This window comes from Neodiprion pinetum, chromosome 2 (assembly GCF_021155775.2).
Source record: "Neodiprion pinetum isolate iyNeoPine1 chromosome 2, iyNeoPine1.2, whole genome shotgun sequence".
Taxonomy (NCBI): Eukaryota; Metazoa; Arthropoda; class Insecta; order Hymenoptera; family Diprionidae; genus Neodiprion; species Neodiprion pinetum.
The window spans coordinates 14,223,267-14,251,125 of NC_060233.1; the positions used below are offsets into that span (position 1 = coordinate 14,223,267).

A 27,859-nucleotide genomic window follows, 5' to 3' on the forward strand; every position below is an offset into this window, starting at 1 on the left:
TTTGGCGCTCCCTTTAAACCGGAGAATGTAGACATATTCGGAATGTACGTGTACTATCGTTGACTGAAGAATTCATTGCAAAAAATTTATTATAAGTTTTAAGAATTCTTTTGCAAAAAATTTATTATAAGTCTTAAGAATTCTTCGGTCAACGATAGTACACGTACATTCCGAATATGTCTACATTCCCCGGTTTAAAGGGAGCGCCAAAATCGTAGTGGGGGTACTTTAATTTTCCTCTGAGCCGCCAGAGCGTGCTGAAAATCAAGGTACGCTTTTATACATTGGATCTTATAGGACCTTCCACTCTAGCCCATACTCTTTGCCAGCTTCCAAGTAACAAATAATCCCTACATACATGCAGTAAAAAAACAATGTTGCTAGTGTTGCTACCACGCGTCTCAAATTCGCGAATATAAAGAGATGAAGTATTATCCAAAACGCAAAATACGCGCATTGATTTATGGATTTCTATTTTGAATTATAATTTTACCATTCCGTTAGACACATCAAAAAGTCCCATTTCCTTTAAATTTAGTGTAGAACTGATCATAAAATGATTCCCGATAGTCTCTACATACAAATACATGAAGGACTTTAAAAATATCGTAAAAAAATAAAATTTGACAAATTATTACGTATGATTTATTACCATTACTGATAAATCGCTTGTATTTTATAGTTTTTCTTTTTAATTGATTAACGCACGTAATACATTAACACTACTGAAAAATGCGAATTTCTGTAATAACCGCGGTCGCGCTGAGTGATCTTTGTCCCCAGAAACCATGCATTTCTTATAGGACGACAAATAAGTGCGACCGCGAAGGGTTCACATTATGTGATTTATCACAGAATAATTTTCGATTTCGACGGATTCGGCCATGCAATCGCGCATCGGCATTATTTTTGCAGCTAAAGCAACAAGCTATACAAAGGTTGTTTTTTTACGCAAGTCCTGAATAAAATAGTATTTGAGCACTTGACCATCTCTTACTACTTTGTAGCTGTGACGTGATTAAAATTTATCAAAGTCCTTTATACCATACTAATTTTTACATCACTGATCTATATTGCTTCAATATCAATAACATATCTGTGTGCAATGTATTCTTGAAAATAAATTACTATTTCACAATTAATTCTCCATTAAATACACGAATATCTGTTATTTTTTTGGCACATATAATAGATTATTTATTGTTGATGTAAAATAATTTTAATTCAACAAAATATGAGTTCAACAGAATTAATATTGAATGAATCAAAGGAAAATGAGCTGTTATAACATCGAATCTGTTCATGAAAATCATTCGAATTCGAATGAGTTCTCTCGAAAAGTGCGCGAAGGTTCACTGAAAAGATAGATAATGCATCTATTATTACATTACCATGACTGCAACAGTCATTGAAAGAATTTTCCTTGTTGGAAACTTTTTCCGCTGCAAAATGTCTCGCATTACAATGGATACATGGTACATCCATCTTTCCAATGTAGTGCTCAGATATTTCATCCATTCCATCAAATCAAAATTTGGAGTATTAGTAAATTCTCTACGCCTTCTTCGAAACCTTTGTCCTTCGCAATCATTCTAATTTTTCAACGAGAATTTGAATTATTAACAAAATTGACTATCTCAATATCTCGACCAACCACACAACTACAAGTTGGAATACTTGTTATAACATTTCTTTCGCGACGCACACGGCCAAACTCTTCTATTTCATCAACAGTTCGATCTATTTTTCAACGTGGCATTGTCAATTTTAAATTAAATTATCAATTTTATGCATTTATGAAAATTATCAAATTACATCATTCCAATTCGATCAACTTCGTGATACGTACTCCTTGCGATTAATACTCATCTATAGACTAAATCTCATTAGAGCTTAATACTCCTTTTCAGTGTAAAAAAATAGATTTGAAATTACTCACTCCGTCTGCATGATGTACTTTCACGAAAACTTTCCGTAAACTGCTAGCCTGCCTATAAAATTATGGAGTTGAGATTCATCTACAATGCAAAATACGAACATAAGTATATGGGGTTACTCACTTTGTTACCAGATAAGTAATGAAAGGTACTCATTCCTTCAAGTACAAAACACACAACACGATGGAGGACCTTTCAATTCAAATCAGGTAATTCGCTGCTGCGGTTGCAAACGGTGCGAAGCTGGGCCCGAACGGCTTCACTGCCGGCCAACCGGCATCGTGGACAGGTGGCGACAGAAATACGATATAATAATGACAACCGATCTTTTAAGAAAGGATCAGTGGTGACTTCGCAGGGGAAACATGGCCATATAAAAGTATAGCTGCGCGCTTGCTTAATCACTTTCCCCGGCTGGCAGCCGATCCCTATTCTTTTGATCATCCGACAGAGAGATGACTCTGTATGACTAGCTCTGTCTTTCAGTAGTTGACTAATGCAACTTCAACTATAGCGTACGAAATTCAATTCCATTGGTAAACATTTGATTGAACCATTGTTTGTACGTATTAAACACAGAAATTGATTAGTCGAGAAGCATTTCTCACGTAGTGGGATTTGGTTAAAGTATTTAGAATGAGAATAAGAAAAATGCATAATGCATGTAATAGTTGGGAGCATTAATTTTTCGCATATTTATTCGTGACAAGGTTATCGATTTGACATATTATGCTTAATAATTTTATTTACAAAACAGTCATCTGATACATGCACTAATAAATTTGTCTTACCTCGAAAATCAACTATTTACATTTATTGAGTAATGGAACAAATTCTCAGTGCACAAGCACCCGAGATGGATTCTCAAACTGAGTTTATATGTATCCGGACAAAATCAATATTCTGATATTTTTCCCACAGTTAAATAATTCTATAACGTCGTATTGAAATTTCTTTAGTAATCGAGTAATGAAAGTGGTAATTTTGTATAACCAGCTTTTCATCTTCTGGGCAAAGAGATGTGTGAGATGTTCAGGTTGAATAACATTACACTGAGTTTATTTCTGTCTCATGTCCACCTATGAATTTCCGCAATTCTCATGTAATTGGATAACAGCAATGCTAATCGAGTTAGAAGTAGCAGCAAATCTGTTTTCTTTTAATATTTTTGAAAACAGGATTGAATCAAGGAAAGTCTGACTCTTAAAGTTTGTCTGTTATTATTATTCCACATATATTCTGCCCTTCATGGTAACAAACTGTTATAAATTGACAATGACTCAATGATTGGATTTGTCATGTGGAAGTTGAGATTGCACAAGGTAGTCATCGTCATAAACTGTCAATGATGTTGCCACTGATATTTAGTTACTTGTGCTTTCATCGATAAACTAAACACACCGTCGATAGTTAACTAACTGTGAATTAATACATTATACGTCACAATAAACTACTTCTAAGATTTCTATCCGTAGTAAATGTTACAGATAAAGTAAATATATGTACATTCGGGTGTGTTGTTTTAAATCCAAATTTTTTTCTCGAACTCTGATGAAAAACAGGTTTAGAATAGGACAATTAACAAATTCTCCCATAACTGGGTGCTGACAATTAATATATATACGATATTTAATGTGTTTCAGATGCCTCAGTCTGGTTATCGTAGAAAAAAAAACCATTGTTTTTGAATAAACGAACATATTTTTATCGAGTATTTGTTGCAGTTTCTATGTTACATGGTTTTGCGCCGAATTAAATTGAGTCAAAAGCATTGAGCAGCCTCTAAATATCAACTGCAATTTCTGTTTGTCCTGTTATAGATTTTTGGTGGGAAATTAAGAAAAAAAAATCATAATTTAAAATACCACACCCCAATATATATGTACTACTTTGCCAAATATTATAATTCATAGGATGATTACTGCAATAGCTGGTAAACCCAAGACATTCCTTTGGCCATCAATAGGTTGCCAGTTATATTATCGATTTTTGAGATCAAACCAATGTTTGCGATAGAAGCATTTGATTTATTAGAGCATAGACGTAACACAATTTTCCCTCGTTCGCAACGATATTGCACAATAATAACAAGTTTTACGAAGTATATCAGCTTTGTTGTTATGTATACTCTAAACATGTTATTATCGCTTTTCATGTTGTTATTGTAAACAAATTTATATCATAGTGTTTAGTAACAACAACAGCGTTGCATTCGTCAAGTTCATGGAATCTGGTGACAAAACGTCAATTTCACAATATCCTTACATGGTGTCATCAATGCAACAGCGACGTAGAGTATAATTTTATTTTTTATTATCTAATTTGAGTACACGCATGCTCATTCTGGTGCATGCCTGTTTATAGTTTCCTCCATTACCACCAACAAAGTAATTTTGTGTCTTTTTGTTAATTTAACATGTGGATTTATAAAATAAACACATTCGTACAAACACTCAGTCTCGCTTTCTCTCTTGTAATGACTAACAAGCCAATGCCAGACTGTGTCATAGTTACCTAGCATTCAGTCATAGAGCAACAAAACAAATACTGATATGCAGAAAAGCACAAGGGAAGGAAGTTGGATGAGTAATGATAGATTCGATTCGATATTCTATTATCCACAGAAGCTGAATAACACAACAATAACAAATTTATCAATTGTTGATAACTTTCCTTATACTTTTGCAATATTTCTGTTGCTGCAGATGAAGCTTTTAGCTAGACAGTTACACGAGGATCTTGAAAGTATGCGTGAATGAATTTCACTTTCTCAAATTGGTATTCCAGAAAAAAAAATGAACGCAAGCATCAATATTTTCCTAATATTAATGCCACAAACTCTAACACTGAAATAATTTTTCGTAATTTATTTGATGACCATTTGCAGTAATACAAAGAGCATATGAGAGCAAGTTTTATTCAACGTGAATTTTTCTAATCCAATGGTTAAACTGGAAATCGGTTTTTGGAAAATTCTGCAGAATGAGCATTGATTTGATTTGCAGTAAGATTCGTAAATCACTTACCACATCTGATTCTAGTAAAAGGAGGTCCTTACGAAAATCCAGTAAGACTTATTCATATATGAGGTAAGTTATGTTCATTTATCGTTGATTCATTTCACATCTATGCTTTTTCCTTCGTGAAAAAAAAAGAAATATATATATATATACGATTTCGAGAGTGACTAGTGTTTATTCTCTCTATGGTTAACATTAATTGGATAACACGAAGTGTATCGAATGATCAAAGAAAGCATTTCTAATATTCAAATTTGCCATTTGTATTATTTTCAGATAAGTTTGTCAATAAATGGAATTATTCGTATATTTTCCGTTACAGCAGATAAATAAAAGACTACGATTATTGGAAACAAAAACTATAGCTTCATTGGATAACGGAATCTCGACAATGTAATAAATAATGATATGTGAGATTTCGAAAATGAAGGTAGGGAATTAGGCTTCATCAGTAGTCATTTAGTAGATTATAATATGATTCTCTAGTTATATAGTATAAATGAAAACCAACACAAATAGACGAAGAAAAATACAACATACTTTTATCATTATTCCATGCTAGATTTCAAGCATAATTATCATCATTGTAGGAAAAGTGCAATTAGAAAATAAGAAATTATCGAGTTAATTATAAACTAAACTTACGCCAGCAGAGGCATATGCTGATGTATTGAGCTTACAAAGTCAAAGGTTCTATTCGTGTCCTCATTACTGGTGGAATGTGTTTGCGATCGTTTACTGGCTAATAATATTACTAGAATAACTCAGGCTGGTTCAACTTTAGTCGGTTTTTTATCATACTGTTTTCTCGTATTTCTACAAAAGTATATATTATTATTATAATAAATTTATTTTAATGTTCATGTGTATACACCTAGGTATGACTCGTGGCAACTGTGCACTCGGGAGATTGATCCATTTTTATGTCGGATTATAATAGACACTAATAGTCAGTGATACTACGGTAAAAAGGGGGGAAAAAAAAAGAAAAAAAATCTGCGAATACACTATTCAATTTCTTTATGTATATCCACAATTGATACAGAATATGGCTTTGCAATTTTTAGATTGGGTATTAACAAATTTCTATTAATGCCAGTTACTTTGTGACATTTCAAATACCACGCTACACGTATGCGCATTACGAAGAAAGAAACAATTTGTTTAGGAATTTACTTCAGGTTCTGTTTCTCCTCTCTACTTGCCTACATCAGTAATAGGAAATCCTCTCTTTTTTTCACCTTTTAGTTATTAGGGAATTAGTTTGTTACTTCAATAATGACATTGTATGAATAATGCTTTTTACCTGTGTCATATGCAAAGTTACAATGTATCATGATCAATTTTATACACGCAGCGTATCTATCAGTCAAACTAATACAGCGTTTTCCAGTCAAGAGTAGCTCATCTTACATTTTTTTTTATCTCACAACAAACTGATGAGTAATCAAATAACCGACGTCACGAATAATATCATAATATTTATTCAAAGAGTCATTAATAATGATTAATGTGGCGCATTGTTTCTTCGTTTTGCAACACTGCTGATAAATTACCGACACATACCATGCAGGTCCTGCAGAATGTTTCAGATTTTAGGCTTGCAAAACTGTTCAGTGTTCGGTATAACCGTTCAAGCTTTGACACCAGCACTCTAACTAAACTCTCACGTTGGAACACTTTCACCATCTTAGACCTTGTTTTCGACACGGTTAATTGGCAACTATATTAATTTCTTTGAAGCCAGCTTCAAATATTTCCCATGTAGTCGTGAAATTGCATTTCTAGCAATTCTATTATCCAAATATAAATATTCATGTGTTACTTTTTCGGGTAGTAAAAAGTAAGGTGGACATAATTCGATTAGGTAGAGAATCAGGTGATGTTTTTCTTTTCTTCTTTTACTCAGTGATAATATCAATTTAATTGTGAACTGTCGTCGAGGCATGCTGAAGCCTCTCCAACTCCTCCAATGAAACGACGTTTGTTTGTCCCAATTCCGGTAGTTTTCCGGCACGAGCTTGCGCTAGTAATTCTGGGCTAAACCATCGAGCTAACTGGTTTGAAGTTGGCGAGAGATCCCCGCCATTGCTACCCATAAATCCAAGACTGGGGGATGGCTGACGACCGACAGGAATATTCAATGATTGCGATTGCATTGCTCGTCCATCTATAAAAAGAAAAACTGCATACTGATTATTTGCTTACTTTACAAACAATTTTTGCTAATTAAAATATATACCAGATATGATAAAATTTTATTGTTAATTTTACAGTGTTTAAGTTTAAGTATTACAAAAAAGCATTGCAATGTGCTTATACTTTGACACAACTCTAAGCCAATCTGCAAAAAATTGGTTTTACTGTTACTGCATACAGTTACTGCGATTACGGAAAACGAGATCTGGAATAATGAATTGTTATCCAATAACCTGCTCGGAGTCTTATATGGTATACATATATAAAATGAGGAGAAAAGGATTACTTATTTGGGTCCATTGGAAACGTTGATTTTTCTGGGGATTGAGGAATATGAGACAATTTCACGTGCATCTAGTCCAATTTCTGAATACCGTTGTGTGTGATTTGATTCAGGATTGCGGTGCTGCCTGAATATTTGTACAAATTATGTATTAAGCTAATATTTGATAACAAATTTGCAATGACATATATGTTTCTATATTAATATTCATATGGTCAGTACAATGCATAATTGCATTCTAGATTCTCTCAAAACTTGAGAGGGAATGCATACAATGGTTTACTGCTATTTTTGGCGTATGTATTTGAGAGCTGACAACATATACATGCTACATTTTTTTTAAAGTGTTCTGAGCATATTTCAGGCCACTCAACAAACATGTTTGCTTAGCGTTATTATACAGCCTCTGTATTTATAGGCAGCAGGCAATACATGCACATCTGTACAGCTGAACTTTGTAAGTTGAATTCTGATTATCTCAACTTTAGTAGAAGTTAAAATCATAACTTACCTATCATGAAGCAGAAGTTAGTAGAAGATTACCAGCAAGAAATAAGCCCGTGCTTTTCTGAGTTTGGCGCACACCGTGGTTCTGACGCGCTAGCGAACTTTCAGATCGTACGGTGGTTATATTACATTGAAATAAGTTTTTGAAGGGTGAGCAAACGATAAAACTTCATGTACCCCATTATTCTCATGAAAATTACCTAAATTAGGTAACAATTAATTACTTAAAGAATCGAGGGTGGGCATGTTACTTCTGAGCGCGGATGGAACTATTTCACGGCGAGCAAACGACGAAATTTGATATTTTACGTTATATTTTCACTGTGAACGATTCCAGGCACAATTAATCGTTTAAACAATCGTTATCAGGTACTTTACTATCTTACTATAACTCGACTAACTTTTTTTTCTGAGGGTGAGCACACGACGAAACTTCATATTTCTTCATATATTATCAAAATGAAATTGATTGAGAAGGAATTGTTTGTTTAAAGAAACGTCGTTGTGTACTTTACTGGTGATCCTCAAAAAAAAAGCTCCAGTCGAATTATGGTCTAGTAGAAGGTTTGTGCTCACTAGTAAAGTACCCTATGACGATTATTTAAACTGATAATTTCTTCTCAATGAAGTTCATTTCAATAGTATATGGAGAAATATGAGGTTTCGTAGTTTGCTCACCCTCAGAAAAAAGTTATATTCGAATTACAGTGAAATAGTAAAGTTTTTTTATACGATAACCCGATAACGAGTGTTCAAACAATTAATTGTGCCAGAAACGTGAACAGTGATAATATAACGTAACATATAAAGTTTCGTCGTTTGCTTGCCATCAGGAAAAAAGTTTTAGTAGAAATAGTACCATTCCCGCTCAGAAGCGCCTGCTCTTGATTCTTTAAGCAATTAATTGTCACCCAATTTAAATCACTTTTATGAGAATGATAAAAAAACATAAAGTTTCATAGTTTGCTCACCCTTCAAAAATCTATTTCGACGTAATTGAACCACTGTACGACCCGAAATCTCTCTAGCGTGTGAGAACTGCTGTGCGCGCCAAACTCCGAAGAGCGCGTATTTATTTCCCGCTGGGAATCTTCTGTTGACTTCTACTTCATTTACCTATGATTGATGTGAGTCTGATTAGTAGGAAATGAAGCTGAATAACTAGTTAGCGATGATGATGATCACATAACAAGAGATGGAATCACAACCCAATGTTGAGTTACCAGTTGTGGGCGAGATACAAAAAATTTCTATAGCTGGTATTTGAAGACAAATTCATAGCTGACACGATACTGAGTTTTCTATAGTAGTGGATGGATTACATAGGGCACGAGTAAGCCTGTGAAGGATAAGGCATGGGTAGGAGGTCAAAAGATGAAGTCAAATAAATGGCACAGTCCACGGCTCAGTTGTACCTATCAATGTTTTTCAAATGTTAAAAAATATTAAGATATATAAAAAATAGGAATATCAAACGGATTTCACACAACTCTATTTCCAATTAAGGTTCTATGACAAGTTTTTGGTGCAATTGGGTTATCAAACCAATTTTTTTATCCATCGAATTCGAACCAAGATATTATACATGTATGTCCCGAAACATGAGGGTCCAATTTAAGGGTAATCGATCAATAGATGTAATAAATACTAATAACTAAGAGTATATTGGGATGAATTTAAACTGTCACTTACCAGTACGAGCAGAGTTGTAGTTTTGATTCATAACGAGTTGCTGCAGCTGAGGATTCACTGTTCGCTGTTGCTGTATACTGGATAGATGAGACTGGACTTGTTGTGATTGCTTAAGTTGATTATTAACAGAATTCGATCGTTGGCCAATTATGGAGTTGGGTGGGAGATTGAACTGCGCAGGGTTGGGTACATGGGACAACGGTGATGCCATTGTGTGTTTTGAACGGGCCAAATTCCCATACGCTCCGACTGCAGCTCTTTGTTGTTGCTGTCTTTGTTGTTGTTGTTGTTGCTGCTGCTGTTGGTAATCCGCGTTACCACTGTACTGAAATTGATTTCCACCACCACCACCTTTCACTATAGGCCGACCTATAACAAAGTATAAAATTTCTTCATACCCTAAAATATGAAATGAACCCTCACTGTTAGAAGATAGATGGTAGCTGCTTTGTTTCATGACTTTGCAGGGTTTCAGTACATACATGCTACAAACGTAGTTATTTTTGGCGAAATTTTAGATTCAAAGCCGATGGACTATTACAAGAAAAGCTAGCACAATTCAGCATTTGTACAGTATTCAGAATATCGAGTCGATAATGTTGTAATTGAATCCTGGATCCTCGAAAACTGTAAATTAATGCACAATAAAAGAAAATAGCAGATAGATAAATAGTTATTTGTCTCCATATATATGGTATCGTTTATGGTGAAATTTAATGTAGACCTTTCCCAATAAACATGACTTTCACAAATAATTTTACATTAAATTAAAGCATTATTATTAATTATTAGAATTGTTGATGTTTCACAATTAAAAAAAAATAACAAGTTACGAGTTATAATCAATACCAAGTACCAAATAGTTATATTGTTAGAAGATTCTTAAAAGAGGTTGGAGTAGTCGGCAGAAAGAGTTACCCAAGATTCAAAAAATCTTTTCGTGTACACTTGACGATATAAAATTTTTAGATATGTCGTAGTTTAGCTGCACTTTATCGTATTCAGACTATATTTGGCTAGGACCGAATTAAAGGGAATTGTAAGTTTTCGATTAAATTACATATCTTACCTGAGTATTTACATCATATTGTATATGAATAAATGAGGAACTGAATTTAGGAAGATTCTATTCTGCGCGATAAATCTCAATTTTATATTATCCTGGCTTTGTTAAGTGACTTGGGAAATTTAGGCTAACCACTGATGAAGAAAAGTCGCAATGCTCTTCGATTTATTGATTTTATCAAAGATTCTCTTCGTTTCTGAATTTGGTTTTGAAGATTGACGAAGAAAAAACAAAAAACGGCAATGTCTGCCAAGTTTTGTGTCAACAGAAGTAACTAAACATACCGGGGTGCTGTTTGACTGTGGGAGCGGACCACGTTGGCTGTACTGGCTGTGGCCGCAGTGTACTATGTCGTGAAATGACGCCTTGTGCAATCAGCTGTACTGCGGACTGCACTTGTTGCATATGGGAGACTTGAGCCTGGCTGCCCATTTTCGTTGGATCACTGTTGCCTACGCCCACATACACACCGGCTTATACTTCCAGAGATTATCTTACAAGTGAGACGGAAGATTTGAAGAAGCTCAATAGCGAAGCAAAGAAGCAAAAAGGCAGAAGAGCAGGGAAAAGCAAAACTGTACAATATCTAACATACAGAGGAGAGGTAGAAAGTAACGCAATATCATGCCACATATTATCCGAGGACGTGACGTTATCGTTTTTTCTTTTTGAACAATCTGCAAAGCAATACGAAAAATGAACCATATGCAATAAAACTACGAATGTACAAGTAATTTCCATAAATTGAATTCTCAGTTTTCAAGCTTTGATAAAAATCATTCCACAATATATGGTCTAATAAGTATCGAAGTGTTGACTAAATTTTGAGAATTTTAAGTGGAAGAAAACAAAACACGTGTCTTTGATTAAAAGTCCATGTTAAAGAGGAAATAAAGGGATAAACTTAGCAGAAAACATACTTATAATATGTATTTATTATTAAAATCTTTCCAAAATACTTAATCAGGTAGATACTTGCATAAAAGTTTTCAGGGAAATCATTTGGCTTTTGGTTTCAGACGTACGTTTGGTATCGAACAAAAAAAAATTAGACTGACTACTAAAATCGCAAGAGTAACAAGTACTTGAAATATATCGCTTCCAAAAATAAGAGGAAAAAGAACGATATGCGGTGAAAAAAAATAAAGGCAAACTCGTGCGAGTATCCTTAGTAAGAAAAATAAAACAAAATTATATTTAGCTTAAACAATCGGTAACTAGTATATTGAGAAAACCAAACCGCCAAGTCTTGTTCCGATTTAAATGATTCATATCTAGAAAGAGAAAAAAAAAAGTAAAAATAAAAATAAAAATTCCTATTTCCAATTAAACTTCCTTTTAAAGCTCCAACGTCATGCTGACTTTGGTGACTTCATTGTCACTGTTCTGTAAAGCAATATCGTTTTTGTTTTCCAAAGTGGCAGTACGTTTTGTAGGGGTTTGCACAGTTGCTACAGACTTGACAGTTCCTGGAAATCTATTTACTTTCAGGGAAGTCTGAATATTCTGCTTGACTTTAATATTCATGATAATAGGACTATTATTATTATTATTCTTGTCGTGAGTCGCAGGTAATGAAACCAATACATTTGGCTTGTCATTGTCTGAACTGTTTTTGTTCAAAGCATCCTTTTTCTCGCTAGTATTCACCAAGTTGCCATTATTATTCGTATCTTTTGTTTCATGGTTATGACACGTTGTACTAGCATGTTTAGGTTTGTGGTTTGGCTCACTTGGCACTTTTGAACTATCATCATTAGTTGAGTTACCGACTTTAGAGTGCGCAGCACTGCTAGGTTGCTCAATACCAAGATTGGCAGTCAAGTCTCTCTGATTGGATGTACAAGTATTGGATGGTGATAAGGTTTTGGGATAAGTACGGTTAGCATGTTTTTTAGAAACAGTAGCAGAAGCGGAAGCGAAAGTAAAAGCAGAAGCAGAAGAAGATTGAGATAGGATAGGTTGTATATTATCAGACTCATTCGCACCCTCGGGTTCCTTCTCGGCGGTCATCTTGCGAAGGACGGAGGTGGGTGTGAAGGCCAGAGGAGTTGGACTGAGCTGTTGCTTTGCAGGTGAATTGATAGGGCTGATAGTTCTCTGTGATTGTTGCTGCTGCTGCTGCTGTTGTTGTTCTTGTCGTTTACGGAAATTTTCTCTCTGTTCCTCCAGCTTCTTCTTGATCAATGCATTTTGTATTATAGATTGTGTATGCATCACAAGCTCGCGCGGAGACGGTACTCGGTGTGGTATCACTGTTCGCATGATAATAAGTGTTAGTCAAACAAACTTCATGTGTAGAACAATTTGCGCAAATAAACAGACAAGATAGGCACTGTAGAATAGCAATAGCAATAATAGTAAATGACAGATAATATTCTTTAAAATAAGGAGATTCTTAAGATGACATTAAGCAACATAAATGTGTGTACAAAGGTCTCAATATACCGATAACATTAAATTTATTTTAAACTTGGAACAGTGATAGGATATCAAAACTGTTTTTTCTCATGACTACCTATAGCCGCTAACGGTAAAAATGTCTATTACGATAAAATGATGCACTAAATGGTAGACTTATATTCCATGCAGTAATTAAGCTGTTGTCTAAAGTATGGTTGTTAGAGGTTTGTGGGATCTCAGTGGGTTCAAAAAATGTATTTCTGAAATGTCAAGTCAAAAGACAGTTAAATATCAGAGTTGCAGTGAGCGGAAATTAAAATGATACAAACTTTTCCGCAATAATAGTGAAAGTAACTTATTTTGTAAAGATCTTAGGAATGCCCACTGACACAATTATTTACAAAAATCCGAGACACGCTTTACCTGGATGTTGCACTGTCAATGTATTAGGGCTCACAGCCAAGTTTGGTGATATTATTGGTGGTGGACAGTAAGCTGCATTCCCAATAATACATAGTATGCAAAATGGAACTGTTTTAAAGATTTCAAAAAGTTAAATGCCGGCCTGAGTTTTGTCACTCTATTTCAATAGTAATGAAAACTTGCCTATTACCCATGTACTTCCAAATTGCATATTTTTCTGTATTCATAATTGTTGCTATGTTACTTACACAGGTATCGCTAGATCTAAGATTCCAAGTTTTCTCTTTACAAAAACAATCACTGAAAAACGCATCGCCAATTGCAAAATATATCGAATTTTCCTGTAGCAATATTCACATAGTTGCAATATTTCCTTCACTTACGAATCATGAGGTTACCCTTTTTTCACAAATACGACACCAAGTCAATTATAATCGTACGAATTACTCCCGCTAGGCAGCGCATCCGTAAATTATTTAATGCAATCAAGGGCAATTTCGACTAAATAATTTGTCGAAGAACCGAGGAAAGAAGCAATATGGCGTATTATTGTGGAAGTTTATTAATACAAGTTTAATAACGTATAAAACTCACCATTATTCAGTGGTGACGGAATTCTTTTCTGTTGCTGTTGTTGTTGTTGCTGCTGCTGTTGTTGCTGATAGAGCATCTGCTGTAATATGTGATCTTGAGGCGTAGGTGCGCTTGGATGAGGACTAACAGTTCGGGGTGTAGCGCCACTGTACATCTTTAGTATGTTAACCAAGACTTCTCGATGACGATGCTGCATTGCAGGATTCTTTAAATTAAAAAAAGTGTTAGCGATTGGAAAGAAAATATTTAAAAATTAGTTGCCTCCTAATGACGAGCCCGAGCTTTACAGTTATATAACTTTCAGAAATCGTCAAGTGCGCAAATGTCTGTCGTAAGGGCTCATTTAAGATTAGTCGACTGAGAAAGTGGATCAATTGTCATTGATAATTATGTCAACTATTTTGTTTGGTGAAGTTTTTTGTTTACGTACAATAATTCTAAAACAACTTGACCGATCTACTTCAAACTTGGAAATACTATTCTTAGCTAGTTTATCCTGTTTACCAACGTTCGATACAATTTCGACAGAAGGGCGACCACCGATTGTTCGTTATGTTGATAAAAAAGAATGGAACCGTGACAAAAAGGATAAAATATCAGAGAATAGTGTGTTCAAATTTGAAGTAAATCGGTTGATCCGTTCTCGAGATATCATGGGTACTGCAAAACATGTCACTGAATGAAATTGATGACATTATTGTCCGTAACAATACTTCCTATCAACTGATTCTAATACAAAGAATATGTAAACGAAGCTCAATCTACATACTTTTAAATGAAACAAACATCAATCGAATTGAATAATTGGGCGTTGAGACATAAATTCCAATAATTAGCCAAATTTTTCAGTCATCTACTTGTATATGTCACCTTACCTTTAAATAACTACCTTTCGGAAGGAACTTGAAACAATTACCTGCAGTTGTTGAACCAGATGTTGCTGAGTGATTTCACCCTGCTGCAGGCCTTGTATGATTGCCTGAGCCTCTGGTCGTTGCAAGAGTTCCCTGCTGGACGGCGCATTATTAACCATCATTTGCATGTCTGGAGGCAATGGACTCATGCCAAGCATACGCTGACCTCCCATCATCATGGACAACATATCGCTCTGCTGTTGCTGTCTCTGTTTTTGTTGTTGCTGAAACAAATTATAAATTTCGACACGTTCAAATATACTGCAATTTGCGAACTATTAAATTTGCTTTTCCACCATCGTATGAGATGAAGACTAAAAAAATAAAAGTTCATCCGTCATAAAAAGTAAAAGTGTACTAACCTGGATTTGCAATACCTTGAGCAAATTCTCATGCTGCATTTGGGCTTGGTGGGGATGCTGTGTTGGGCCAAGAGGTCCAGCATGATTGAAATTCGGTGGGTGCATTTGTTCGGCAAGTTGTTGTTGTTGTTGAGCGACGTGCTGCTGCGTCTTGTTCAATAGCTGAGAATTTAAAAAAAACAATTTTACGATGTTTGAATATTCCCCATGAATGATTCTATGCAATATATACGTATATGTACAAGCATAGAATAATACCATTATATATTTTCCTGACATGAATGTAACTACAGAACTTACAATTTATTAGGGTTTAGATACACACCTGCATTAGTGTGATAGGTTGAGATTTTTGTGAGATCGGACCATTTGCCGCCGGAACAGCTTGTCCACCAGTGACTTGAGCCAACTGAACGTAACAGATAATTGTTAATATAGGTATACACTTTACAACATTTATAATTGTAAATAAACAAATGTATATTTACCAATTTTTTGAAAGCAGAGAGATCTTCGTCGCTTTTAGTCACTCTAGGCGGTTCAACAACCGTTGACAGTGGAGCTGTATTTCCCCTCATGCGGGCTTCTAATTCCTCCAAGCTGTGCACAACCTTTCCGCCAACCTCTGCCAGTCACAGATGTACAATTAGTATACGTAGGCAAGTTAGATAATTTGTTCAAAATGTAGAATTGAACTACTGTGATAGGCCTGTAATGAAAAAGATCTAATAATCAATGAATAATATCAATTCATTCAAGTGAACCAATGATTCTAAACTTCGAATTGGGATATTTCACGCGTGAAGGGATTAGTAACGTTAAAGCAAGAATTTTGTGATTATCATGTCGTGTTATACAGATATGCGAAATAAATGTGAAATGGTACGTCTTGAAAACCGGGTACTCCGTCTTACCCATATCTTTGAGAGAAGAATTTTTCATCAACGGTACAACAGTGTTGGCAGCATCACCTTGGCCATTTTGATTCGGTTTGTTACCTCGTTGCAACATTTCAAGCAGTTTAACTCCGGTCGTTGAGGTTGTATTATTAGTTGTGTTGGCGGGTGAAATAGGAGCAAAGTGGGTATTGGACTCTGTGACAGAAGGGATTTGAATGTTTGGTTCAGTAATATCATTGAGCAAATTATTCAGTAGTTCGTCCTGTATTGAAGCTCGGCGGCTGTCTATTTGTTGGACTGGACTTTCCCTCTTGAACCATTGGCTAAAGCGTGATCCGGTTCCACTGCTCGATCCAACGCCATTCTAACATAAAAACGAAGCATGCATCATTCCAGTTACTTATTACTTATACATAACAGGAAAATATTGACTAGAACAATGATAATTGATTTAAATTCGGTTTACAAATAATGCAGTTTTGTCACTCAGTTCAAAGTTTTCTACTTTCTCTTTCATAAAGTAAAAACATGAATAAACTTACAGTCAAAAGACCATGAACCCCAGGGAAGGTGTCAGACTTGAGAAAATCATCGAGATTAAAATCTGGATGGTTATTAGTCTGTGCCATGTTAGCATCTCCACTGTCGTTAGCCGATTTTGATGTAGCAATTGAGTTCTGCCCTGCGTCAGGCTTCTCTTTAGAATCGGGGGAAGACAAGAGATCGTTTTGTTCAGATATCGGCGAATGTGGAGCTGGAGCTAAATTGGCTGGCTGATCGGTTAGTGTGGGTGTGCTGCGTCCCTTGGGCCCAGATGTGTTATCATTTTGTTTGTCATCTTTGTCCAACGAGTTTTTCTTGCTCCGTTTCTTCTGAGCAGGTGACTGCTTTTTACCTTTCATATTGTTATTATTGAGCGCTCTATCTTCAGGGATATCTTCGAAACCACGAAGTTCGATGGTGTCGTGCTGAGATGTCGGCCCTGAACTAAACCACTCTGGTTCGTCGATTTCTCTATTGTCGCTGTAAGTTCGCCTTCGGTCATTTCCAAACCTTCTGTCACGACCACGATCCTTGTCGCGATCCATCTGGTGACTGCGATCGTGTCGATCACTTCTGTCCATCCGGTCACGTTCACGATCTCGGTCACGATCACCAAAGTCTCTGGTAAATGAACGCCTTTCAAATCTTTCATCTCGTTCCCTGATATTATCACGATCTCGGTCTCTGTCTCTAAGTCCTTCGCGATCCCTTCCCACATCGCGAGTGTCCCTGACATCTCTGTCTCGAAGTGGTGCTCCACCTGTTGCTCCAGATCTGAAGCTAAATTCCGGGCGATCAGGCTCAAGTTTCTCTGTATCAGGTCTGAAGTCCCAGACGTCTCGCGTCAGTATGCGACCAGAACCTATACGACGCACTTGTTCCCGATGCCCAACCTGCTGTATACATAAAGATATTCATTTATCTATGTATTTATAAAGTATATTTCCCATCGAATGTCTTTCAAGTTTAATATTCAGGGTGCATACAGAACCATCAAAAGGAAGAAACATAATGGGTTAATTCCAGATTTTTTATGTGATATACACCCTGAATATTATTTTGAACCACAATTCCCAGTTACTCGCCTCTGGTTTGCTGATTGGGCTCTCTGGACGCCGAGTTGGCAGCTGGCTTACATTGACAAAGCATCCAGAGTTAAAATTTCGGCGTTGAGGACTCAGCACTATGCCATCCGACTCTTTACGGATTCGTTCCCGAAAATCACCGCTGCGACGTTTACTATGATTTTCAATCACTTGATCCCCGCGTCCATTTCTGTCATCGTCAGGAGGAGTTTCACTTCGCTTTCTATCAAGATGCCAACGCTCAGGGTCCCAAACGCCTCGCGAACTGGATGGAAAAACAATTGTAATTTAGATATAACAAATATACCAAATAATTATGGAACTTCAATAAATAAAATATACACAAATATAAACGCACTTATTGTAAGCGGAATCCAAACAATCTGGCCTACGCTTGGATAGAGGTTGAGTCTTCATTTCCATCAGTTCCTCCTATGGATGGAAAGTCACAATGATTATTATATCATGAATTGAATTAGTGAAAGATCTGACTATTACCTAAAATTAATAGTAATACATCTTTCGCTTACCCGAGTATATTGAAACTGAGGTCGAGATCTGCCCACTTCCACAATAGAAGTATCAGTCACTTCGCCTGCCACAGACATCGATATTATCGCTTCATCTCCTGCAGCAAAAATATTTTCAATTTTCAACATCATTCAAAAAACTAAAATGTATGAAATTCAGTTTATTATACATATATAAGCAACAAACACAGATATAATTCTTATTATTATCAATTCATATTACTGGGTTTGGAAAATCGCACAATAAATGATGTGAAATGAATTATCTAGTTACGAGTTATTTGAATAGTTATATTTCACAGCAAGGATCTTAAAAATGATAAGAGTGAGGAATTTTTGAACTTCAGGTTAATGTTAGTACTTATTATGATTATGAAATTATTGTTAAACCATCGCATGCATGATACATGTACAAATGTATAAATGAGCTGTCATTTTGTAAGTCACATAGATGCCATATAAACGATGATGATAAGACCAATTATATATGTGACAGTATTGCTATCGAAAAACGTAAACCAGAGTGCAAAAGATGGGGTCCGGAGACATAACCCCACATCCAGAATCAGAAACTATGGGTTGCCTCAGTCTCTCTGTTGGCAGATTTAAGATATGTGCCAGTTTTTGAGGGCAAAATATTAGCTCTGACTGTACTTCAGTACCTCGTAGTGTACACTTACAATTAATTATGAAAATCGTTCAATTTTTAGCCTTTAAGACGATGCTATAATCAGTCTGTACCGACCGAGTAAAATTTCGCTTAATTTAAATGTTACCAACGCTTATGCATTACAATCGCAAGAAAGCAGCAGAGCCCTTTTATGCCGTTTCATGCAAAAATAAGTCTAGGTAATTAATTGTTTTCATTCTTTTGATCGAAGAATTAGATATTTTAGACGGTATCCTAAAGTTTTTAATGTGGGATGAAAATGGGTTCCGAGTTAAAATAAATGTCAATATTCCAAGGATCTTGAATTTTCTAAACACCTTATATGTCCCTGGTACATTTATATCGATTATAAATATAATCCCATTTTCAGTTTACTCTCAAAATTCCAGGATATACTACAAAACGTCCATTATATTACACGGAAACATAAATACAGTTTATTTTTACCCTCTTCGCATATACAGGACTGAAAATGTCGGGAAACATATATTGTTTTTGGCAATTCCTGAATTTCTCATGCCTTCAAATGTATTTTATATTCGGAGAGATCAAATGTTTTCCAACAAGTACAAAAAATTCGAAACCGTGATAAAATTGATCGTAACTCGTAAACATTTGACGTACAAGGGCTTGAAAATTGGACTTTCTAAATCATCCAAATTGCAACCAGATCGAGATAATTGAGGCTAAAAAGCTGTCCGCAAGTTAGCGGATCGGTAAAGCGGATACCTGACACTCTCGCAATGAATCAGATTGAAGTTAGTAGCGTTAAAGTAACGAAATATTGAAACTAAAACTATTGTTCTGAAAATTTAAAACGACTTTAAAGGAATTTAAATTCCATAATCAGAATACATTTGGCTTTTTAAAAATAGCTTAGTCAATTTGAGACGATCCTACAGTTGCGAAATAATGATTTTTCCTAAAAATTAATCGTTACATTAACGTTACTAACTTCACTGTCTTCGCGGTGAGAAAAGGCCATTCCGCCATGGTTGCCGCAATACACGGAGTCACCTCGTCTCGGTCGACGAGTTGCCGGCTTCACCATATTTTCGCGGTATATGTACAATGTACGTATCGTTGTATGTCAATATTGAGATCAAACAACACCGATCGTGACACTGAACTAGTATCCGCAAATAAATCATAATACATTGTCCGCGCAAAGCCTGTACACGAAGCATTTTGAATGTAATGTAGGCGTATTCGTCTTTAGCAATAAGGAGAAATTGCCGTAGCGAATTACAACAAAACTGTAATGATGATGAAACAAAACTAGAAGAGAAACCGGAAAGGATTAACCCTTTCAGTCACAGATGCTCAGCGTCTCACCTCAACATTTCCATTTCCTAGCCTTATCGCAGTTTATTTAAAACTTCAAATGATCGTTGTTACGTATATATAACACCAAAATCCTCGAGTAACAAGTTTGGACCAGAATCATCGAATTTTTATAGTTTTTATTAGATTTTACATCCGTTATATTGGATTTAGAAATGATTGAATTCTGATTTCAGATTCGTAATTAGCAACCTGAAAAACCCCCATGTCACAAAATTCAGGCTGAAATATTGAGTTGAAAAATGTGCAACTGAAAGGATGATGTCCTTTTTTGCGTTTGAGATACGTGGACTTCGATATTTGGAGATGCATATATACGACAACGTCGAAATCGACCAGGGTACCCCCTTAATGAAAAAGAAAATTTGAAACTCTGATAGCCAAGTGATACTCACGAAAAGTAACTCTTTTTACGGGATTGGAAGCACGGTTGCGACGAGACCATCGAACTCCTTGATTCTGGATAACCAGAGAATCAAGAATACACGAACCCGTCGGCCCAACAAGCGGGCGACGACGCGGACGCCGGTATCGATAAGTTGAACCGGCGCTGATTTCGTTATTTTCCACCTTCATTTTGCAACGGAATAAGCAATATTTTTGAACACGTAAACAAAAGTAGCTGAATCGAACGGGTGAAATACGGATTTAACGATTAGAAGATGCGATCGACTCTTTCAACGCTAACTGATTTCGTCTCGAAAGACAACTGGCGATTTTCAACCACGGACAAATTCATGTACTGCTTCTTGCCTGCCGTACTTGCTAAACCGTTGTCCTTTGAATTCGACCGCGATGTTTACTATTTGGACACCAATACACATGCTATAAACCCGACTTCTTGCTGACCACGTGAACAATGTAGCCGAAATGGATGCTCAAACTTGGGGACAATATCCTCAAGAGTCGTCGGAAAGTACGAGACGCTTGAAGACAGACCGTTTTGACTAAATTTCTGATTCGTAATCCAGTATGTGAAATGTATGTAAAATCCAGTACAAACTAAATACAATTTTTATTTCTGGCGTCTATCCGATGAATTAGAATATGCCTCTAATACTAGTTACTCATGGATTGAAGAATTAGCTCACGGTTTTGTAGAATGATTTTTGCGCAGTTTGCCTTGTACATTCAATTTTTCCTTGCGATGTACTACAGTTGGAAAAACGACGCGCAAAAATCAATTCGAACTGCAGGCATGTAGAGCGCATAATTCGCCCTTGAGTATATTGTAATTGTTGACTTAGAACGGTATAATTCAGATACAGGTTTGGTTCTCTTGTACACTCAGCCCTCGGAGCAAAAAATAAGTTTTTCAGCCTTGAAATTGAGTACAGAGTGTAGGGGATGCGCCGCATAGAATGAGCAATCGTTAGTAGGATGTAAGATTAAAGTTTGTAACGTTAATATAGCGAAGTATGTTTCGTCAAAAATCGTTATTTCGTAACTTTATGTAAATATTAAAAAATTCAGTAAATCGTAATAAAGCAAACTTCTCTCAAACTCCTTGTCCTGTTGCAAAATACAGATTTTTTTTGTGTTTTATTACGATTATTACGTTACTAATTTGAATTTCGCTAAATAAATTTAAAAAAAAAAATTTAAAAAAAAAAAAAAAAAGATTGTTGGACGTAAAAACTTCGGGGCGGGTATAAGTTTTAGGAAGTGTGCAAATATTTTATGCGATCACCAGGTTGAATTTAGTTCGCGGATAAAGGAATAATTTTGGAAAGAAAATGTTTTTCGCTTTGTCGCCGGGATAACGAAAGAATCTCCGACTTTTCCGACTTATTGTACCCAGCTTAAGTAAAAAAGTTGGTTGGTCAAAATCATATACTTTTTATAAATTTTATTAGGAGGTAGTCGTATATGTAGTATTGATCAAATTAATATATTCTTAAGCTGGAAAGATCGCTATGAGAATGAAAAAATAGAAAATACTGGAATTGCAAGCAAGAGCTTAGATATCGATGCTTCGTTTCAAATTGCTTCAAAATTGTTACGAATCTACTAGATTCATTCGATTTCACTCGATGATGGCTCATTTTATTTAAAGGACTATTAAATTTTCTACAAATTCACTGACACACTTTTTTATCATCTTGAAGTTAGTAACGTTATTGTAATGAATTAACGTTTCGGCCAATCCGATGTTTCATTACAATGTTACTAATTTCAACCTCACACTTTTCATAGATATTTAAACTTTTTTTCATAATTCCAGTATCTATTTTGGTATTTTGAAAAAGACGATTTCATAAATTTTTAATGTACGTACCGTCTTATAATAAGATTAATAAAATGCATTAATTTTTTTACCGACTAACTTCCTTAAACCTTGACATAAGAAAAAAAATTGCGAAATTCATATAGTGGAGGACAAGCGAGTGCGAAGCTTTGCTTACATCAATAGAGAATATAGTCGTTGCAGAAACTTCTTTTTCAGCAACTGAACTTTTTTACGGTCCAAAAATAAGAATATATCGTTTTAACCACTCACACACACCGAGAGAACGTACAATATCTCAAAAATTTGCATCCATAGCGTTGACATGTCGACATGTAAGTAGAGAATAACAGAAAATCGGTGAAGCTTTTACGGACATTCAACGTATTTGAAAAATCTTCATACCCACTGTAACAAAACGATAATTATTTTCTGTTTCATTGAGTGGAAACAAATGTGAGCTGAGAACGATACATGCAACTTGATTGGGATACACTTTTGAACAGTACATTATTAACACCTTCAAAATAATTATAGTTATACATTATTAACACCTCGAAAATATGTAAAGTTATTCATGAGTTGACGATGCAAGAAAAGAAATGTCAAAGAGGTAAATCATGTATGCACAGCTTTAGCAAGCCAGCAGCATCAATTTTGATTCTGTATTTTTTAGTGTCTATTTTTTGAGATATGCATCTAAAATTTCCATCAGTCAGGCTTATTTGAAGGCCTAAGTCTGATAATGAACGAATATTTATTAGTGGAATATTTAGCAACCTCTACTTTATCGTTTATAGTACTTTTGGACATCAGCTAAACCAGTTTGATTTAGCCGTTAAGATATCATGATTAGAATTTTCGATCAAGCTCGACCGATCGAAAATTCAGGTGCATCTCAGGACATGAAATCAGTGTTTTTGGTTGCAAACCAAGAAATAAAAAAAATTATGGATATTAAATATTTCGCCATAGTAGTCTTGAAATGTCAATCGCAAAGTTTTTGTTTAAAGTCATTCTGCAACGATACCCTGCTTGAAGTAATAGCAGGGTTTGCATGACGCAGCATGATAACATTACTTTTCAAAATAGCGACAGTGTAAATTCGTTCGCAATTAGTCCGTAAACGTTTAGTCTGATAGTTAAAGTTTAAAACTACTGCTTACATGTATATCCTCTCTAGCGGTTGGACAATATTCGAACCACCGATCCTCATTGATATAAAATCTGCGTTGAAATGCTATCTTCAAAAGACACAACTCTGGATAGTATTTTAATAGGGTATTGTTTGAAAAGTATTGATTAAGAATTTTCTATGTTTGTACTAAGAATTGTAAAACAACAGATCCCTAATTTTGCTACACAGGCATCCAACCCGTGGGATTCGGCAAAACTTTTCTGATCCGTTCTTTAACTTTTCATGTGCATGAAGAATAAGGTTTGACAGAAAACTAAATTCATGACCAGGGCTGCAATTCAAGGACAAATTTCCGAGGAACGAATTAAAGCTGAGTAGCTATTCCAGAGCATGGAATATTGAAGGGGGCTAAAGCATCAAAAAATTGTTGTTTTTTGTTCTTTGAAAAGTGGCGTTTGAATTTTGGAAGAATTCGAAAAATTACCGATTAGACAGACAGAAACGTGAAACATTGCGCGGTCCGCGAACTTGAATTTTTTGGGATCTGGGTGCCACGCCAGCTGCGTTGATATGGAAAAATGATCAAAAGGCCGAATTAGATAAAACAAAATCATAGTGTAACAGCGGATCAAGGAGGATGCTGCACTAGAAACTTCGTATCACAGTGCAGGGAACTTTTAATCGTCATAAGCACGGGTAATCGTTTCGAAAAAGCATCCAAATCTTTGAGAGAGTTTGTCTCCCATTTCATTTTTTTGAATATCATTGTATGATTTCTCGGAAATGGAGTATCTGATCGACTTGAAATTTGTACAGCATCTTCATTACGTGTGTCATTTTGATTTCCAGTTCAGACGATAAAACTTTAGTTTCTTAATTATTGATTAATAAAGCTTCAAATTCTAGCAAAAAATCCATGTTTTTACTAAAATGGTCGAATTTTATTCATTTTATTTTCTTTTTTTTTTCTCTGAGCATGGTCCAAAAACTATACGTCCTAGGAGCATTCCAGTGAAACTTGATTGAAAATAGTCCAGTAGAACTCAAGGTATCGTTTCAAAACGAAGCATATGTAAAAACAATGACCTAACTTATGAGCCCACATCCCATCAATATTATTAACTTTATGTGATTGAAAATACTTTTTTTTAATACTATTCAAATCATTAATAAACATTATGTAAAAAGAAATTTCTTTACTGGCATTCGCTTGCTTTTAATTAATTCTTGAAAAATGTGCAGCTTTAGTCCCCTTAATGAAATTATGGGTAAATATTGCATTAATCTATTCTTTCATTATTGGAACTCTTTTTGATCAGACTTGATCTACCGAGACTTCAGATACATTGCTTTCTACAATATTGAATACGGCATTACAAAGACCGTCAATGAAGTGGGAGGTATTCGAATACAATAGAATAAAGAATAACTTTCGAAACGTATAATTCTAGACCTCTGGTTAAGACAGTGATAGATTATATTGAACCTAACGCAATGGTGACACGTCATCAAGCTCCAAAACAAACAAACAATAAATCATTTGCATCCCACGAGGTCGACGAGGTTAGTGATGTTAACGTAACGACGCTCTGAAAGTAACACCCTATTTTGCAACTTCACAATTTTGAAGGAATTGAATTTTTAAAACGTTAGTACACTTTTATTTATCATACGATCAATTTCTGATAATCCCAAAGTGGTGAAATAACAATGTTTTCCAAAAATGCATCGGCGCATTAACCTTAAAAGTTTCGATCTCAGTAAATACCGATAAAAGCACATGCTTCAATTTATACAGCAGATTTCAGAAACGTTATCTAGATAACATATGTGTACATGTGGCATTGTTATTTCCCCTTGTGGTTTACAGTTTGCAAGTCAGTTCACACATTATCTAAATTTCCGCGTCGAGGATATTTAGTGTGCAATAAAAGGTACCGTCAACGATTTAACAAAATACAGTAAATAGCACAATTTTGACTATAGAAGCATCACTACTGTTCGCTGTTTCATTGTAAAATAAGAAAATGGTTGGAGATTACGTGTGAAAATCAAGAGGCTAGTGAGCTCGTTCGTGTTTTTAAAAGTTAGCGATAACGTTGAAAACACAAAGACGACGCTGCACAAGATAATTAAGGGATGCAACGGTCCGAAATCGCGGTGAGGGAAATTCAATGCGGTATCCTGATCCACATCTTCTCGTCTAAGGATCCGTGTACGTACGTATGTATACATATATTACACGTATATATGATAAATTTGGCAGGATACACCGCAGTAGCAAAAATGCGGTAAATGTCAGAAAACGGTGGCGAAAAGGTTGCAGCTTCGATAAACAATTCAATTGTATTTAGTTACATACCTTCGGTCTTCGCGTCTGGCTGCTGCCTATCACTTGACACAGATTCGGTAGACATTCTTCGAGTTCAGCGTACTATGCTTTTCAGTCTCTTTAGGTTTCACACTAAACTTAGTTTGTTTTTTACCTCCGCTGTTTTTTTTTCTTTTTTTGTTTTTTTTTTCTTATGTCCGTTTATTTTTTATCTCGTATTTTAATAACTTAAATATTTAAGTGTTACGCGTTACTGTCAACTAATATTACATCTAATATATCTTAGTACTGTTTAATATCACAGACTGGTTCTCGCGAGTTGAGTTTCACTCGAGTTACTTTATTTTTTCTTCGTAAATAACAGTTTGATAATCAGCCGCTTTTCAGTTCATACACACGTACGATATCCGATCGTCGTCGCAGCCAACACAGATTCGAAATAAAGAAAAAGGAAATGGAAAAAAAAAAATGTTTACGTGCGTACCGAGAACTTACACATGGAAAGAACAACGTATTGAAAAAAGGTCATGTCGTACATTACGATTGACTATCGATAACTTGTCTCATCCCTAGTATTAACCGTTAATTAATTAACAATGATTATTTCAATTTATCACACAAAATGTACACATACAACTCACTGCTATGCAAAAATAGAAAATGGCGTGCGATCACCACCGTTGTTTCTCACAGCCTTCTGTATCACGCGGGCCACGGACCGGACCGTAGGGCACGGAACAAATGAATGGAAATCCTGAGCTTCCGCCTGACTGAAAATCAGGCACAACTCCTACGAATTGATTACTGTTGAATACTCTTCGCGGCAGTCGCGTTAATAAGGCAACGATTTCTTTTATAAACAACAGTTTCGTCCTCAGGGATAAGTTAACTTTCGTGCGCGCAGTCCACAAGTAATATCTAAGTTGATTCACGACATCTTTTTACCACGTTCCTGTCATCTGTAGTATGTTGAGGGAAGTATATTTTACTGAAGAGGGCCAGCCCTATGGAAAGTTGGTGCGCTAAAAAATGTAGCAAGCACGTACCGACATCCACCGGATTGCCGGTTAGCGTACACTCTGCAGTATCGGCATGGTCAACTAATAGATATGCCAGATCCCTTTCTGTCTTTTTGATTAGGTAGAAATATTAGACAGAACTCCTAGTTATGGTAGAGGTAACTCCCGAACAGCGTTTTCAACTGACAGCAGTGAGTGCGGTTTCCTCAGTTGTCAACCAATAGCAAAGGTGGAATTCTAGGGAAAATGCACTCGGTGCATATTCAGTGCAACCAGTTGAACGCTATAAGGGTCTGCCCGCGTACATCAAACTATATCATAAATCTATAGAACAGAAAAACTGATTAATCAATCAAGCTTTAAGCATAATCATTTTTTTTTATAACTTCTAATGTAAGTGAATTCTTTCATTATGTTATTCATATTAAAATAACGGTACAATTTGAAATAATACAGCTTAGAGTTGTTGAATAGTTCAGTTTTTTTTGTAAAAAAAAAAAGGTTTTTATTTCTATTCAATCACGACATACATTACGAAAACTTTTAAAAATACTAGTTATTTAAGAATCTGTAAGGAATGCGAGACTGATAGTTCCATAATTTTGTTTGAAAAGTATCAAACTGAAAATCTAAAATTTAAGATGACATAATTTTTTCTAGCATGAGTTTATT

At 35.5% G+C, this 27,859-nt stretch overlaps 1 protein-coding gene and 1 long non-coding RNA gene across 4 annotated transcripts; one reads left to right on the forward strand and one right to left on the reverse strand.

Annotated features, from left to right (window-relative positions):
* The first annotated feature begins 323 nt into the window (after positions 1-323).
* LOC124211305 (uncharacterized) lies at positions 324-3,479 on the forward strand. The gene is made up of 2 exons (XR_006881437.2): positions 324-938; positions 2,072-3,479. It is a non-coding gene; the product is annotated as an uncharacterized lncRNA (long non-coding RNA).
* On the reverse strand, positions 2,603-27,125 carry LOC124211304 (eukaryotic translation initiation factor 4E transporter). 3 transcript variants are annotated; one of them, XM_046610231.2, is made up of 16 exons: positions 26,199-27,125; positions 18,458-18,555; positions 18,286-18,359; positions 17,928-18,192; positions 16,842-17,735; positions 16,315-16,663; positions 15,889-16,025; positions 15,726-15,809; positions 15,401-15,562; positions 15,041-15,262; positions 14,125-14,329; positions 13,531-13,602; positions 12,693-12,959; positions 10,989-11,156; positions 9,639-10,007; positions 2,603-7,127 (listed from the first exon to the last, which is right to left on the reverse strand). In XM_046610231.2, the coding sequence occupies exons 1-16, from the start codon at positions 26,251-26,253 to the stop codon at positions 6,880-6,882; spliced, it is 3,669 nt and encodes a 1,222-aa protein (XP_046466187.1). In that variant the 5' UTR covers positions 26,254-27,125; the 3' UTR covers positions 2,603-6,879. The 3 variants fall into 3 exon arrangements, with proteins under 3 accessions (XP_046466187.1, XP_046466185.1, XP_046466184.1); XM_046610229.2 differs by having other exon boundaries at positions 16,842-17,738; XM_046610228.2 differs by lacking the exons at positions 13,531-13,602; positions 26,199-27,125 and adding an exon at positions 20,867-21,217 and having other exon boundaries at positions 16,842-17,738.
* Between the last annotated feature and the right edge of the window lie 734 nt (positions 27,126-27,859).

Coding starts and splice junctions, on each gene's coding strand:
- LOC124211304 (XM_046610228.2), bottom strand. CDS start 21,047: ATGAAGGTGGAAAATAACGAAATCAGCGCCGGTTCAACTTATCGATAC. Junction 15,563..15,725: donor AACCTATCACACTAATGCAG/GTGTGTATCTAA, acceptor TTAAATTCTCAG/CTATTGAACAAGACGCAGCA. Junction 15,263..15,400: donor TCAAGGTATTGCAAATCCAG/GTTAGTACACTT, acceptor AATTTGTTTCAG/CAACAACAAAAACAGAGACA.